Source organism: Gigantopelta aegis, chromosome 4, assembly GCF_016097555.1.
Source record: "Gigantopelta aegis isolate Gae_Host chromosome 4, Gae_host_genome, whole genome shotgun sequence".
In the NCBI taxonomy this organism is placed as follows: domain Eukaryota; kingdom Metazoa; phylum Mollusca; class Gastropoda; order Neomphalida; family Peltospiridae; genus Gigantopelta; species Gigantopelta aegis.
The window spans coordinates 109,756,564-109,772,513 of NC_054702.1; the positions used below are offsets into that span (position 1 = coordinate 109,756,564).

Consider the following 15,950-nt stretch of genomic DNA (forward strand, 5'->3'; position numbering starts at 1 on the left):
CAGTTAGATGTTCATGTTGAAACAATTTGTATTTTTACTGCATTATTATATATCAGTCTCCTACCAGTCCAACCAAAGGGGACTATAGGTTTCATCTCCATCCTTCTGTGTGTCTGTCGGTTTATTGCTTTATCATGTACTGTTACAGATAAAGTACGACTTTCATGTGATTTACCCAGTTTTTGCCGAGTTATGACCCTTAAACTTAGGTGATACGGTAGGGGAAAAGTATTGCTTTAGCAGTACTCTAAGAATGCTTGTTATCTTGGTATTTAAAATGTCTTGTGTTCAATTTGTGTGGTTTTGATCATGGCTGTCCATTCATGTTCCATTTTATAGAAAGCCATATTAATGTATGCATCTGTTAAAAATCACACAGCAGTTGGAGGCAAATGATCATTAATAGGACACAGTTTAACACAAGAAAAACATGTTTTGGAATGTGTACCTGCTGTATTTATACAATCTGCACTTATATACTTGTATACAGGCCAGTACTCAATGGTGGAGGGTGTCCATGAAACTCTTCTAAACCGGACACCCTACGGAACCAAGTAAAAAGTTTTAAGAGGTATCTGGTTTAGAGATGTTCTCTTCTGTACAGATATTTGAAAAGGAGCTGTGAAAAACATACAGTTTTGAGGGAATTCCGGTTTACAGAGGGTCCAGTTTTGAGCGGTTTCACTGTACTTGTTATTGTTCGTTACAGGCCAGTACTCAATGGCCCACCTCATGGTGGAGGCTAAGGATCGACCCGCTGTGGTGGAAGGCGTCCATGTTTCCCACCCTGGGCTGAAGCTGGTTCTCGACCATGCACCCAACCTGGAGATTCGTAACATCGCAGGACTGACACCTCTCATGATGGCCGTTGAGGCTCAGAAGGATAACGTTGTCAAGTTGTTGGTAAACACAGATTTCACCAGTGTACATTTTATATAAATTAACTTCATGAGGCTTAATATCCTGTTAACATGTCATTTATATTTTACACATCCGCAGCCATTTTTACTTGAGGATGATTGTTATCATCTTCCCCTGTCTTTAGTAAAAATAGAGCTCATTATAATACAATGGAGAAATATTGTGGAGATTAATTTTTATGTTTTAGCATGGATCAAACTTTCTTTAACAGGGATAACATGTTATCTCTGTCAGAAATTGATGTTGGTTTACACCAACTTAGTCTTGAGGTGTGAAGTGTTTACTGTTTATATTGCTAACTTGGTTAATTGTAGATATTTTGCATTTCAGCTGGAGAATGGTTCGAACCCAAATGTAACTTACAAGCTTGACGACGGAGCTGAAGTGACCCCTCTCCTTACTGCAGCTAGGTGCGTACTGTCATTCATCACATATCGCATCTTTGAGGGGCGGAATGTAGCTCAGTGGTAGAGCACTTGTACCATCTGCGATGGTTCATAAGATTAATCAACGTTATGGACTTGGGATTTTTCCTGTCCTAACCAATGTATATCAAAGGCTGTGGTTATACATTCTCCTGTTTATGGTACTAGAAACCAATGTGGCAGCAGCTGCTTTCCTCTGTCAACAAAGTGTCCAAATGGCTGTGGCAGGTGTCAAATATTTATTTTTGGGGCCCATGATAAGTGTTGCCTAGATCACCAAAACAAGTTGGAGGGGCACAAATGCAAAACTAGTTGCGTGTTTGGTTACTAAAAATTTAGATATTTTTTATTATCAAATCATTTCACCAAACCATCAGTTATTTAGAAAATGTGAGGTTGTTATTTTTTGCTATTAACCTTTAGACTACTGGATTAATTTTTAACAAAAACCACGTTGAGTGGGTACAAGTTTATAATTTTTACTCACATATATTCACTTAAATGTTTCATAAATACATGAAATAAAGTTCATATATGAATCGGTAAGTATTATTTTCGTGTCTTTTTTGTAATTTTTATTATTTTAGATCGGCTAATGGTGATTAAAATTAGGCAAAAAATTGAAAAAGTTGCGTTTACTTACGGGCATTTGTGGCCAGCTGTCCAGTATTTATGTCCATTATTCCCGATAACAGTGGTTTTCTGACCAGAATTTGTTTTTAAACCCGAACTACGATTCATATTGCAATATTTGGTAATTTTCGTTGTTGGTAAAACGATCAAATGTATTATCAAATTAGCTGTTACAATCAGCTATCGATCCCTGAAAATTACCGCGACATGCCGCCATTGTTGTCAAGCGAAAATACTTGCCGGAAACCACTTTTTGAACTAAAAATTTCAAGGTATTTTCAATTGAAAAAATCAAAACAAAAACCACCATTTTGAAAAAAAATCTTTTTTCTTTAATTATATTTCCGTTTCCGGTGAGTGTCGTGTGCAAAACGGCGGGAAATATGAATTGGGGAATGCACTGTATACAGTGTACAATATATCGACTGACGTGACGTCGGGCGAGATATCTCGCCTGCAGTAGTCAGAAGGTTAAGAATACATATACAGCATAGGATGTGTGGGAAGGGCATGGTGTCATGCTGTCATGGTCTTACTTTCAGGGCACAATGCCAGTAGGAAGGGAAAACATGGTACTTTCTTCTGGTGCTGTGGTAACATTAAAACCTTTTGTAGTTTAAAATGTGTTGATATATCATAAGACATATTCCTTTCATTGGTTTTTCTGTGCCAAAGTGTCACAATAATGATGTGTGTGTGTGTTACAGACATGGCAATGCCTTTTTCTGTGCCAAAGTGTTACAGTAATGATGTGTGTGTGTTACAGACATGGCAATGCCTTTTTCTGTGCCAAAGTGTTACAGTAATGATGTGTGTGTGTTACAGACATGGCAATGCCTTTTTCTGTGCCAAAGTGTTACAGTAATGATGTGTGTGTGTTACAGATATGGCAATGCCTTTTTCTGTGCCAAAGTGTTACAGTAATGATGTGTGTGTGTTACAGACATGGCAATGCCTTTTTCTGTGCCAGTGTTACAGTAATATGTGTGTGTTACAGCCATGACAATGCCTTTTTCTGTGCCAATGTGTTACAGTAATGATGTGTGTGTGTTACAGCCATGGCAATGCCTTTTTCTATGCCAAAGTGTTACAGTAATGATGTGTGTGTGTTACAGCCATGGCAATGCCTTTTTCTATGCCAAAATGTTACAGTAATGATGTGTGTGTGTGTTACAGCCATGGCAATGCCTTTTTCTATGCCAAAATGTTACAGTAATGATGTGTGTGTGTTACAGCCATGGCAATGCCTTTTTCTATGCCAAAGTGTTACAGTAATGATGTGTGTGTGTTACAGACATGGCAATGCCTTTTTCTATGCCAAAATGTTAGTAATGATGTGTGTGTGTGTTACAGCCATGGCAATGCCTTTTTCTATGCCAAAATGTCACAGTAATGATGTGTGTGTGTTACAGACATGGCAATGCGAGCTGCTTGAAGCACCTGGTGAACGTGGGAGCCAACGTTAAGGTCACACACAGCAAGACTCGCAAGACTCCGCTTCATTACGTCGTCCAGAGCAGAGGTCTGTACTTAGTCGGGTCTCGCACATCTCATAAATTAATCACGTCTTATTTATCTCTTAAATTCACTTGTCCTTTGGAGTTTATTTTAGTTGTGTTTTTTTGTGTGTTTTTTCAAATCTTGCTGGTTAGTGTATAAAAATATTTTAAACTATAAGTTATTGAGAGTTGAAATAAGTAAGAAACAACAATAGCTATATAATATTTTTTCACAAATTTACTTTTTAATTTGTAACTGTGTTTACAACTGGCTTTTCAGGAACGAGTCTTGCATCTGATGTAATGCGGTAACTTTCTTCAAGTTGTTTTGTTTGAATTTACTTTTTAACCAGCAACATTGAACAAAAATCAGTTGATTATCACATAAAGTGGATTGCCAACTGATAATGCTGTGGAATGTTTAGAGCCTGTGTTTTGGATAATGTCATCTTTTGCACGTCATATTTCAGTTGAACTATCTGGCAGTGCTGGCAGCCTGCCGAATGAAAGTGACGAAACTGAGATTTTCTCAATAAATATATTATTGCAGTAAATATGATACATCAAGGCTCATATTTCCACATTGTTCGCCGTTACTGTTTGTGTTCAGGTTTATTGTTTGACTGTTTATTTTATTGTTCCTTCATTTTTGTCTTCGTTTTATGAAGTTAAAAGGCAAGATACAGGTGTTACTTTCCTAATGGCGGCGATAACGTTGACTAGTATTTAGCTGAATGTTAACGTTCCATGTTTAGCTCCCTATCGTACTAACTATAAGTCCTACCAAACTTGGTTTATAGTTATATCTATAAATGTTCATCTCGTACATTGAAACAAATTAAAAATGTTTTTTAAGTTTTTATTTTTTGTATGAAAATATAAAAAAACTCAGTCTGTGATAATATGAGCAAGAGATTTGACTCGTAAAAGATTTGATGAAATTCATGAATATTTATAATGTTGTCTTATTGAATATTTATAATGTTGTCTATCAAAATGTAATTTGACAGGTTCCTTATTTTACACACATTCTTTAGACCAAATGTTGATATGACCATTTGTTTTACACTAAATATTCATATTTTAAAATGTACTGATATGTCCTCTTCATTCTTCATTCTATCTCATTTGTATCCTTATTTGGGGCGGGACATAGCTCAGTGGTACAGTGCTCTTGCCTGATGTGGTGGGCACATTGGGCTATCTCTCGTTCCAGCCAGTGATCCACAAATGGTGTAACAAAGACCATGGTATGTACTATTCAGTCTGTGGGATGGTGCATATGTGGGATGGTGCATATAAAATATCCCTTTCTGCAAGTCGAAAAGAGTAGCCCATGAAGTGGAGACAGTGGGTTTCCTCTCTCAGTATCTATGGTTCTTAACCATATAATTTTAAATAAAATGTGATGAGTGTGTCATTAAATAAAACATTTCCTTTGTATCCTTATTCAGTTACATTTCTATTTGTTACAGATAATGAAGCCAACACACTGTTGATGGCGAAGAGCCTGCTGATGGCTGGTGCGGAAATCAACGCTGTTGATGAAGACAAGTGCACCCCGCTGCATCTGGCTGTCGACGGCAACAAGGGCACGTCGAATGCGAGCACAGACTTGGAGGAGTTCCTCGTTGAGAAGGGAGCCGATGTGTTCGGTCAGGACGGGCGCAAACGCTTTCCTCTGCACTACGCCTTTATCAGGATTAACAGGTCTGTACAGGTTATTCCAGGACTGGAAATCTTTAACAGATTCAAGAGATGCAACCTAATTTCTTAGCTGTTAAAATAGACTACAGAAAATTAGTTCAGTGGTTGATATGAAATTTATTGTACAGAAAATGTTTTGAATTTAAAATTTTGTTGAACAACTAACACATGATTGATTTTTTTCAGTATGGAGAGCAGTTTTATGAGTAGAACAGAATATAAAATCTGACAGAATAAACTCATTGATAATTTTTTTCTTTTTTTTCTCATGAAATATCACCAAGCTAATGTTGATTCTGTTATTTAGTATCTCCCATTAGATACTATGGAAAAACTATGAGAAAAAAAACATAGTTGCTGGAAAAGTATGGTGTTTTCAACTGCATGTGAGTAAGGTGTTTGTTGGAATAAGTTACGGAGAAAATAAGCCAGCAATTATTGGTGTACGTGAATTTTATGCACTGTTTTACAGACCAGTGGAGTCGACGTTGCTTGATCCAATTGAGCTGTGTAGTTTACTGACGGCAGCCATGAGGGACAAGCGGATTGATGAAGCCGATTCATTCCAGCACACTGCGCTTCATCTGGCAGCATTCCGCGGGGCTACTATCTGCTGTATGCACTTGTTACAGGTGAGGAAAAATCTGTCCTGGCCTTGTGCTTCTAAAATTGTAGTCTAGACTGAACACTCTAATAGAGTGAGACTTTAACAACATGGCAGTGACATACAATCTGCATGAATATCGCTTCGTTAGAGGTTCAAGTCTTTACCCTAAAGATTTATAAGCATGAGCCCAGGTGTCTTTCAGACATCATTACTAACTGATTAGATGAACACTTACAAGATTTGTTTTAATTAAAAACTTCCTGTCATAGTAAACCACCTGTAGTGAAATGTAATGAAACTGTCTTGATATACTGTAAGAATAACTACCTAGTAGTTTCGATATACTGTGGCTGTTACCATTGTATATTGTAGCTTTTCCCCGCAATGCCTCAAGATATTGAGCTGAAGTTTTGTGTATCTTTATTAAATAGTTACACTTACAGATAAAGGTTGACTTTCATTGCGATTTCCCCTCTTTTTTTTGACAGAATTATGGCCCTTGAACTTAGGAGATACGAAAAACTTTGGCCTGATAGGGGACTAGTATTGCTTTAGCAGTAGTGGTGGTCAGATTAAGTGGAATAATCGAAGATTGGTTGGTAAAATCCAAATTCCAACTAATCGATTACAATTTTTGGTAATCGTAAACGAACATACACATAACTTATGCTACGGAAATTGCTGAAATGACACTAATGGTATCTATAAAAACGTTAACTACAGATTTCTACTCTGTGTTATTTGTGGATTGACCTCCGAAATGTAATGTTTATACAGCATTACCATTTTGCATAAATACTGTACATAATATGCATTATACCATACAATAAAAATAGTTAAATCAATTTTGTGTTAATTTATCTTAAATTTATTTGACGAAGGATAAAGTCGAGTCGGGTAATTCAGCGTTCTGTTTTCGTCTTGTGAGATCTGTGCATTTCACCAATAATCTTTATTTTATAACAACTGGTTGTTCTAGACGTGTGAATGCATCAAAAGTTCCAAGCGAAGAGTGAAGATCTTTTAAGATGGGTCTGCCTGTGAAGCAGTCGATCATTGGATAGATCCTTCTCAATAGACCCATTTGCAGTTTGGGCTATTTTTCGTTCCAACCAGTGGTCCACAACTGCTTCATCAAAGGCCGTGGTATATGCTGTCCTGTCTGTGGGAAACTGCATATAAAAGACCCCTTGCTGCTTATCGAAAAGAGTAGCCTATGTGGTGGCAGCGGGTTTCCTCTAAAGAAATATGACAGAATGACCATATGTTTGACGACCAATAACCGATAATAAGATAAAAAAATCAATGTGCTCTAGAGGCGTCGTTAAATAAAACAAACTTTACTTTCAAGATGGATCGAAGGATCTTTGTTTTCACTGGAAGAAAACAACGTTCCCGAGTGGGGGAACATTTTGGATTTTTTTTCAAAGACAAACCAGAATAAAAAATAAAAGTGACAATTATTCTTATACTTTCATTGTTATTTTTTGTGTCTGTTAGATATGTTGAGTAACAATACGTTTCAGTGGTGTCAATAAGCAAACAAACTAACATATTTTTAACCTTGAGTAAAAAAAAAAAGGTTTAAAATGTCGACAACCAATTCAGGGTGTGCACTTTACGGTCGCCCGATCGCCCATGGCGAGTCAAAATAGCATCGGGCAAGTCAAAACCATATCACGTGTCGCCTGCTTGGCGACCGAACAAATTCCGCATATTGTATTATGTATCAAAATGCGAATAACTAATGTTTGTAAGAGATCAGAAAGTTATTTTTTATTTATTGTTTTCAACTGAATTTTTATTAGTATCTGCGCAACCAAACATAACAGCGACCATTTCTCCAGTCTATCAAACAGTCTAAAACCATTCGGAATCCCTCAGCTGGTTTTGATAATGTATTTGGAAAACCTCAGCCACCTAAATGTATTTGTATGTCAATTGGAACAACTCGTCAGATTCCGCTGCGCTATGTTTACCAGAAAGATTTTGTTTACGAGCCTGAGGTTTTCCGAAGTTACATTGTGTTGGAAGGTTTTTATTTCTTATGGAATATACAGACCAAACCTTGGTAAAATATTCCACATGTTTGATTGTGTGGGTCCCATGACAACATAATAATTATAATTTAATTACAACAATTTGCAATATAACTAAAACAAGTTCAGTTTCCTTCTTTTGTGTTGTTATTATTGTTTGTAGGCCTATGCTATGATAACATGTTTTTAAAGTACAATTTAAGTAAGTTTTTTGTAGGTTTTAATGAAATTCGGTCACGGGCCATTCAAAAGTTGTACGGGCGAGTTAAAGTGTTGCTGTAAGTGGCTCGATTATAACTTTTTGGTTGGTTCAACTAACCAATCATCAAGCAAGAAAATCCAACCAATTCCCACCACTATTTAGCAGTACTCTCAGAATGCTTGTTTTATTATATACTCTTTTTAGGTTGAGGTACACAGAGACAATTTGTTGATTTCAGCATGGCTTTTGAATATCCTTTATTTTTCATTTTATATAGATAGGTAAAGGAAACTTCCTGATTAACTCAGTGATTTTATTTTAAATATTTTCAAACTAAAATGTGTTTCAGCGACAAGCTCAGGTCAGTCGTAAAGACAAAGACGGAAACACGCCTCTTTCCTTGGCCGTCCTCAACAAACACGACAGGTAGAGTAGACTAGCTTTCATGGGGGACGGTATTTCTTAATATTAGGTAACCGGTGTAATAGCCCAAAATATACTCCCTGCCAAACTATACCCGGGGTATAAACTGGACTAGCCCAGAACATACCCTGGGATATAAAACAGGCTAGCCCAGAATGTACCTCTCTAGTCCAGATTATACCCCCCTTGTGTTTTTCATAAATAAGTCTGTATTTTAATGTCCAGAGGTTTTTTCCAATCATAATTTATATATATTGGGCTAGCGAATATCGAAATATCTTCTAAAATGACTCATCTGTGATAGGAGTGTGTGTGTGTGTGTGTGTGTGTGTGTGTGTGTGTGTGTGTGTGTGTGTATATATATATATATATATATACCAATGCCAAAAGAAACTTTACAAGGCTTGAAATTGTATTATAGCAAACCAACAAACGATATGGCAGAATATGAAAATATGTTTCAGTTGGTTCATATATGAAGTTTATAAAATCAATGTTCTTCTTGATGCATGCAAAGTGTTTGTAAGGTGGTTTCGAAATTGGTTCTTTTCGATTAGCTAATTTATTTATCAAATTATTCAAATTTGATGTATGTAAAGTCTCTTTTGGACATCAGTATATTTAATGAGTTAAATATCTTGTTAAAAATACTTGTGTTTTGTTTGATTCAGAATTAAAAAATCAGTTGTGACTGCAATAAATGGCTGAGACCCAAGCAAACTGGCATGTTCTGAACAAAGAACTGTATAAATTGTGGTTTCACTACATCATAGTGATATTTTACATATGTAATAAACTTGTTTTGGCAGTTGTGCTATAATGCTGATACAGAAGGGTGCGAGCGTCACAGAAAGAATCCATGTTCCGTCTTCTGTTGAAGATGGGACTAAGAAAGACGGTGCAGACAATGACAGGAAGAAACAAAGACTCGTTCTGAAATGGAGGCCTTTACAACAGTGGGCAAAAACATTTGAAGAAAAGGAAATATACACAATCTTTCAGGTAAAGTACAGTTTTTAAACTAATAAGGAATAAATTCTAATTTAATGTATCACGTTTGTTATTGGGGTCGATGGGATTGTTTTTGTCTTCCCTTTACGAAATAAAAAGATGGGATTTTTTGTTGGTTTTTTAAAGTGGCAACAGCAGTAAATTTTGTGTTAAAGTTTTGTGCTTAGATCCAAATCTCAAACAAGTCCTAGATCATTAAAATTTGGTTTATAGTAGCATCTGTGGTTGTTAATTGCAGTGCACTGAAAAGGTTTATGGTAGGTAAGTCATTATTTCTGTGGAATTCTCGTTCAAAATATGAGAAGCTATATTCCTTTTAGTTTTGTTTGCCACCCAAAATAGTTAATATATTTTACGTGCTGGGGTGTCATTAAACAGTCACTCACAGTTTGTTTGTATTTTATATATTTGATACGTACATATTCTGTAAAGTAAGTATTCTGGTTGTGTTTTCCTTCAGGGTGCTATAAAGTCTGAGCTACAGGGAGTTGCACACATGGTTCTGGACAAGACGGGAATGGATTTCAATTCTGTGCAGGTTGGATTCTTAAATATATTTGATGTCTTAGCTAATTTACAGTAATCTCGTTTCTACAGTATCTGTTTTACTGTCTCAGCTCTGTGTCGCTGGTAAAACTCAGTTTACTTTCTGAAATAACATGCTTTTGTTTTGTGTATCTTGTAGAGTGCTCTTTCTGCGGGGAAGTACAACGTGTTGCTGCGCTTGTTGAAGAGGATACCAGATACCAGGTGTCTCCATGCGACAAACTCTCAAGGTCAGAACCTGTTCCACTTGCTGGGTCTCAAAACGAAGCCAGACGTCGACATAGACCTACAGCTGAAGGTACATGCAATTAGTTCAGTGTTGCGAGATTTTACAATTCATTTATTTCTGTGTGGTCAACAAACTATGGTAAATGAGAGAAAAGACACAGGCTGTAATAACTAAGGTTGTCTGCTCTTGATTCAGAGGTAGGATGTAGTGCAGTAGTAGAGCTTTTGTCTGAGGTGTGTAGGGTCATACAAGTGATATCCCAGATTGTGGGGGTTTTCTGATTGCAATCAGTACTGCATGATTGATACATCAAAGGTTGCAGTATGCTGTCCTATATTTGAGTAGGGCTTTTGTCTTTTGTATTAAAATATACTGAACTCAACTGCAAACACGTCAGTCAGATTTGTAGTTGTAAGAAAGATAATGAGTGGAAAAACTAATACCATTGATGCCCTAAACTGCTTTCAACTAACATTCAATAGCAATAACAACTAAACATTGTATACACGGGTTAATATTATTGTGGGGTTTTTTTAAGCAAACTCTCATTCAATAGCAATAACAACTGAAAATGGGATGGTGCATTTTTAATGGAGTTCATTATGCATAAAATTGGTAATTTTTATACTTTTGTAAATGATGTTCGCAGATTCAGGAATATATTTTTTAAATAATTTGTTTCACAAATATTCTTTACAAAGGGGCATTTTATAATTTTTTAAAAGTACATTGAGTCCTTTTGAAGCTTTAGTGTTTTATTACATATCTTTTCAGGAAACATTTTGTTCAGTATCGCGTTGCGATTCTCTACGAAAGTTTCAGAGATTGCTACACAATTTTAAAACATTAAACAGTAGTTCCCATAAATTTTCATTTGACTAGAAATATCACTAATCAGTATTTTAAAAACAAAATGTTCCCTGCTTTTGGTGTCTTATGTTTTTACAAAGTTCCGTTTGTTGCAGGTTGCCGAAGTGCTGAGACAGAAAGGATGTCCAGTTGGAGTAAGAGACCACTACGGGTGTACCCCACTTCATTACGCCGCGCTGCGCCATCACTCACCCAAACTTGGCAGCTTTCTTATTGGTAGGCATTTTCTGTTGTTTCACTTTTACTGGTACCTGTTTGTTCAATCTTAAATGGACAGCAGTTGTGTCAAACTGAATATTGAATATTTTGAATCCTATCCACCAGGATATAAAATACGTTACTCATTGTTAACATCTTCTAACTGACCTTTCAGAAAAGGCCTTTATTAAATTTACAGATGAGTTTATTTCTAGATGTATCCAGATATACCATATAATCTGATGATGAATCATGCATATCATCTTATACTGAATTGTTCTTTAAAAAATTACTTAGTTTGTTTTTATTACCATATAGCATATTATATCTTCATGTTTAGATAATTATTTTGTAGTTATTAACATTAGTAATATATTATTTTGTAGTTATTAACATTAGTAATATATTATTTTGTAGTTATTAACATTAGTAATATATTATTTTGTAGTTATTAACATTAGTAATATATTATTTTGTAGTTATTAACATTAGTAATATATTATTTTGTAGTTATTAACATTAGTAATATATTATTTTGTAGTTATTAACATTAGTAATATATTATTTTGTAGTTATTAACATTAGTAATATATTATTTATGTAGTTATTAACATTAGTAATATATTATTTTGTAGTTATTAACATTAGTAATATATTATTTATGTAAAGTAAAACAAAATATTTTATATTTACTTTTAAATTATATTTGTACTGATTTAGCTCTTGATTAGTTACATTATAATGTAAGAAAATTATTTATAACTGTATCCTTGTCAAATTTAACTATTGAATATTTTGTATAATAGAATATGTGCTCATTTTTATCTTTCAGAAAATGATCCCACTTTAAATTTAAGGAAGACTGACAATTTTGGGAGAGATGTTTTAGCAGCATTTTTGTGGGATTTTGGGAAAATTACCTCTAGTAAAATTCCAGAAAAAGTAACGTGAGTTTAAACAAATTTATATATATTTAAACTGTCATTATAATATACTCAACTGTTTCAGTAGGTTAAAGTAAATTTAAAATTTAAAAAAAGAAGAAAAAAATTATATCCAGAAAATAAGTTGTTCTATATCACATATAATAATATATGTATGAGAATTAAGGTCTTTATCATGTGATCAAATACTTGACTAACAGAATATTAATTTGGCACTAAAACTGAGGACTGATTCATTATAGGGGAGACATTGGAGAGTAAAATGGGATTGCAAATCTGAAGAATGTTAGATGTGTTCATTAACACTGATGTTGCATGTTTGATATTATAGAAGGAAGGAAATGTTTTATTGAACGACGCAATCAACACATTTTATTTACGGTTATATGGCATCGGACATATGGTTAAGAATATGTTGTTTATTTATCTGATATTATATATATTGAAGGGGTGTATTAAATCTGATGTTACCGAACCTGGATGGAGATGTTTATTTATCTGATATTCTATATATTGAAGGGGTGTATTAAATCTGATGTTACCGAACCTGGATGGAGATGTTTATTTATCTGATATTCTATATATTGAAGGGCTGTGTTAAATCTGATGTTACCGAACCTGGATGGAGATGTTTATTTATCTGATATTCTATATATTGAAGGGGTGTGTTAAATCTGATGTTACCGAACCTGGATGGAGATGTTTATTTATCTGATATTCTATATATTGAAGGGGTGTGTTAAATCTGATGTTACCGAACCTGGATTGAGATGTTTATTTATCTGATATTCTATATATATTGAAGGGCTGTGTTAAATCTGATGTTACCGAACCTGGATGGAGATGTTTATTTATCTGATATTCTATATATTGAAGGGCTGTGTTAAATCTGATGTTATCGAACCTGGATGGAGATGTTTATTTATCTGATATTCTATATATATTGAAGGGCTGTGTTAAATCTGATGTTACCGAACCTGGATGGAGATGTTTATTTATCTGATATTTTATATATATTGAAGGGCTGTGTTAAATCTGATGTTACCGAACCTGGATGGAGATGTTTATTTATCTGATATTCCAGATGTTGAAGGGGTGTGTTAAATCTGATGTTACCGAACCTGGATGAATGTGTTGTTTATTTATCTGATATTTTATATGTTGAATGTGTGCATTAAATGTGATTTTACAGAAACTGGATGGAGATGTTGTTTAAGAAAGGAGCGGTGGTAGATATTCGCTTCAATCGGCCGCTGCCTGACCCTCTTCTGTTTGGGACGGCGATATTCGACAAGTGTCCCGACTATTTCTCTACGAAGGAGGACACCGCAACGTCACCCCTGATCCTCGCGATTCACCACTACTACTTTGGCATGGCGCAGTACCTGTTGGAACACAGTGCATCCCCAAACTTCCCCGACAGTCGCGGTATCACGCCACTGATGCACGTGGCTAAGATGGTAATATATTGCATTGTTTTTATTTATGGAATAACAGCCTCCATGATTGCAAATAGTTTCTTTTTATTCCTCCTAAAATTAAAAACTAGCTTTAGGGAAATTTTTATGAACACTATTAAAAATGTGTGTATGTTGGGTGTATTGCTGTTCCTAAATAGTCACACATGTAGACGTAACATGGCACATTACATTTTTTAAAGTGTTGGGTCTAGCTTCATTGACAGATTTTGCCTGAGAAACTTTTGTCAAAATTATCAGATGTACAACTCTGCGTATGTGTAGACATATAATGTAGACTGTGATTACCAGAATGATATACAACTGGTACTGCAGTATCTAAATAGGCAAGTATGTAAACTGTGATTACCAGAATGATGTCATATAGACTTTGTGATTACCAGAATGATGTGCAACTGGCCAAGCTGCTGCTGAATCACAGCTACAACCCCGACACCGATGACGTGACGAGTGACTCGTCGAAACCACAGCTGATGAAGAAGATGTCGCGCAACGTGTTCGTGCTGAAACCCGACGGCACGCCCAGCCTGGACGAGGTGAAGGAGACAGAGGAACAGGAATCCGACAAGAGTGTGTCCGAGGAAGGTAACCAGGAAGATGAGGACGTCCAAGAGGAATCAGGTATACTATTAGTAGTATGGGGATCTATTTATTTTTATGGGATTTAATTTTCGCGGTTTTGCTTTAAATTTGTAAAATTAAAAATCTACATTTCATTGGGTTCTCAGATTCGTAAATTGAAAAGATATTGTCATAAATTTGTAATATATCTATACATGTACAGTTAAACTGCTGTAAACCAGACCCTCTTTGAACTGGAATTCCTTCATAACCAGGCTTTTTCCACAGTCCATTTTTAAATATCAGTAAAGAACAGAACCTCTGTAAACGTGAAATCCCTTAAAACAGGACTTTTTACTTCATCCCATGGTTATCTAGATTAGGTTTGTCCCATGGTTATCTAGATTAGGTTTGTCCCATGGAGATTAGGTTTGTCCCATGGTTATCCAGATTAGGTTTGTCCCATGGTTATCTAGAGTAGGTTTGTCTCGTGGTTATCCAGATTAGGTTTGTCCCATGGTTATCCAGATTAGGTTTGTCCCATGGTTATCCAGATTAGGTTTGTCCCATGGTTATCCAGATTAGGTGTGTCTCATGGTTGTCCAGATTAGGTTTGTCCCATGGTTGTCCAGATTAGGTTTGTCCCATGGTTGTCCAGATTAGGTTTGTCCCATGGTTATCTAGAGTAGCTTTGTCCCATGGTTATCCAGATTAGGTGTGTCTCATGGTTGTCCAGATTAGGTTTGTCCCATGGTTGTCCAGATTAGGTTTGTCCCATGGTTGTCCAGATTAGGTTTGTCCCATGGTTATCTAGAGTAGGTTTGGGTCAGCAGAACATTTTGCCAAATCCGGGGACAATATTTCATAATCTTAGGTAACCGAAAGTCGCTTCACAGGAGTTTTACTTAGGTAACCGAAAGTCGCTTCACAGGTGTTTTACTTAGGTAACTGATTATTCGCTTACATGAATATAGTTCTAGTCACTGATGAGTTAGGCCTATCTAATCCTAAAACACTTGAACTACTGTTCTATGCTACATTGATTCTTCAAATGTATTTTAAAAAATAAACTCTTTTTCAATTTGTCTTCTAATACGATACTTTTAATTAAAAAAATTAATTGTTTCCCACGTAACCAATTGGCGGTTCACGTAATTTTAAAGTTGCTTGATCAAAACGCAAACAGAACAACGGTTCTCGTGAAATATTGTGGTCTACAAATTATCTATTAAACTTCAAAAACCCAAAATTACTTTTGTAACAAAATGACAATTATTCCATGAAATTATTTCGCCAAATTAAACTAAAATCTGCTAAGTGTTTTGAAATTTGCAGTTTGCAAATTTAGCGAGTGCCAGAGCTAGCCCTGCAATATACGGTAAAGACAATGTGTTTATGTTAGTAACCAATGATGTAAGTCATAGTTATAGCATCGTTTTGACAAGTTAACTGCATTTAGACGGCCTGCCGTCTAAATACAGTTAACGAATCAAAACCAATGATATAACTGTTTTGTACCATGATTGACGCGTCTGTGAGGGGCGTGGCCTAAAAACTGTGCAGTTAACTTCAGTTACCTGCACAGTTTCAGTTATACCATGGTATTGCAGTTACACCCCAGTTGACATCAAAGAAAAAACACCAAATCATGGTACAA

At 35.5% G+C, this 15,950-nt stretch overlaps 1 protein-coding gene across 1 annotated transcript in view; it reads left to right on the forward strand.

Moving 5' to 3' along the window:
- The window catches only part of LOC121371731 (poly [ADP-ribose] polymerase tankyrase-like), a 99,804-nt gene that overhangs the window by 61,254 nt on the left and 22,600 nt on the right, over nucleotides 1-15,950 (forward strand). Inside the window, exons 25-37 of the mRNA XM_041497833.1 lie at nucleotides 710-903; nucleotides 1,252-1,331; nucleotides 3,392-3,501; nucleotides 4,954-5,188; nucleotides 5,658-5,817; nucleotides 8,383-8,459; nucleotides 9,266-9,458; nucleotides 9,928-10,005; nucleotides 10,153-10,311; nucleotides 11,208-11,328; nucleotides 12,143-12,257; nucleotides 13,447-13,714; nucleotides 14,116-14,353. Of these exons, the coding sequence (XP_041353767.1) occupies nucleotides 710-903; nucleotides 1,252-1,331; nucleotides 3,392-3,501; nucleotides 4,954-5,188; nucleotides 5,658-5,817; nucleotides 8,383-8,459; nucleotides 9,266-9,458; nucleotides 9,928-10,005; nucleotides 10,153-10,311; nucleotides 11,208-11,328; nucleotides 12,143-12,257; nucleotides 13,447-13,714; nucleotides 14,116-14,353 (2,028 nt within the window). The remainder of the gene's footprint in view (nucleotides 1-709; nucleotides 904-1,251; nucleotides 1,332-3,391; nucleotides 3,502-4,953; nucleotides 5,189-5,657; nucleotides 5,818-8,382; nucleotides 8,460-9,265; nucleotides 9,459-9,927; nucleotides 10,006-10,152; nucleotides 10,312-11,207; nucleotides 11,329-12,142; nucleotides 12,258-13,446; nucleotides 13,715-14,115; nucleotides 14,354-15,950) is intronic.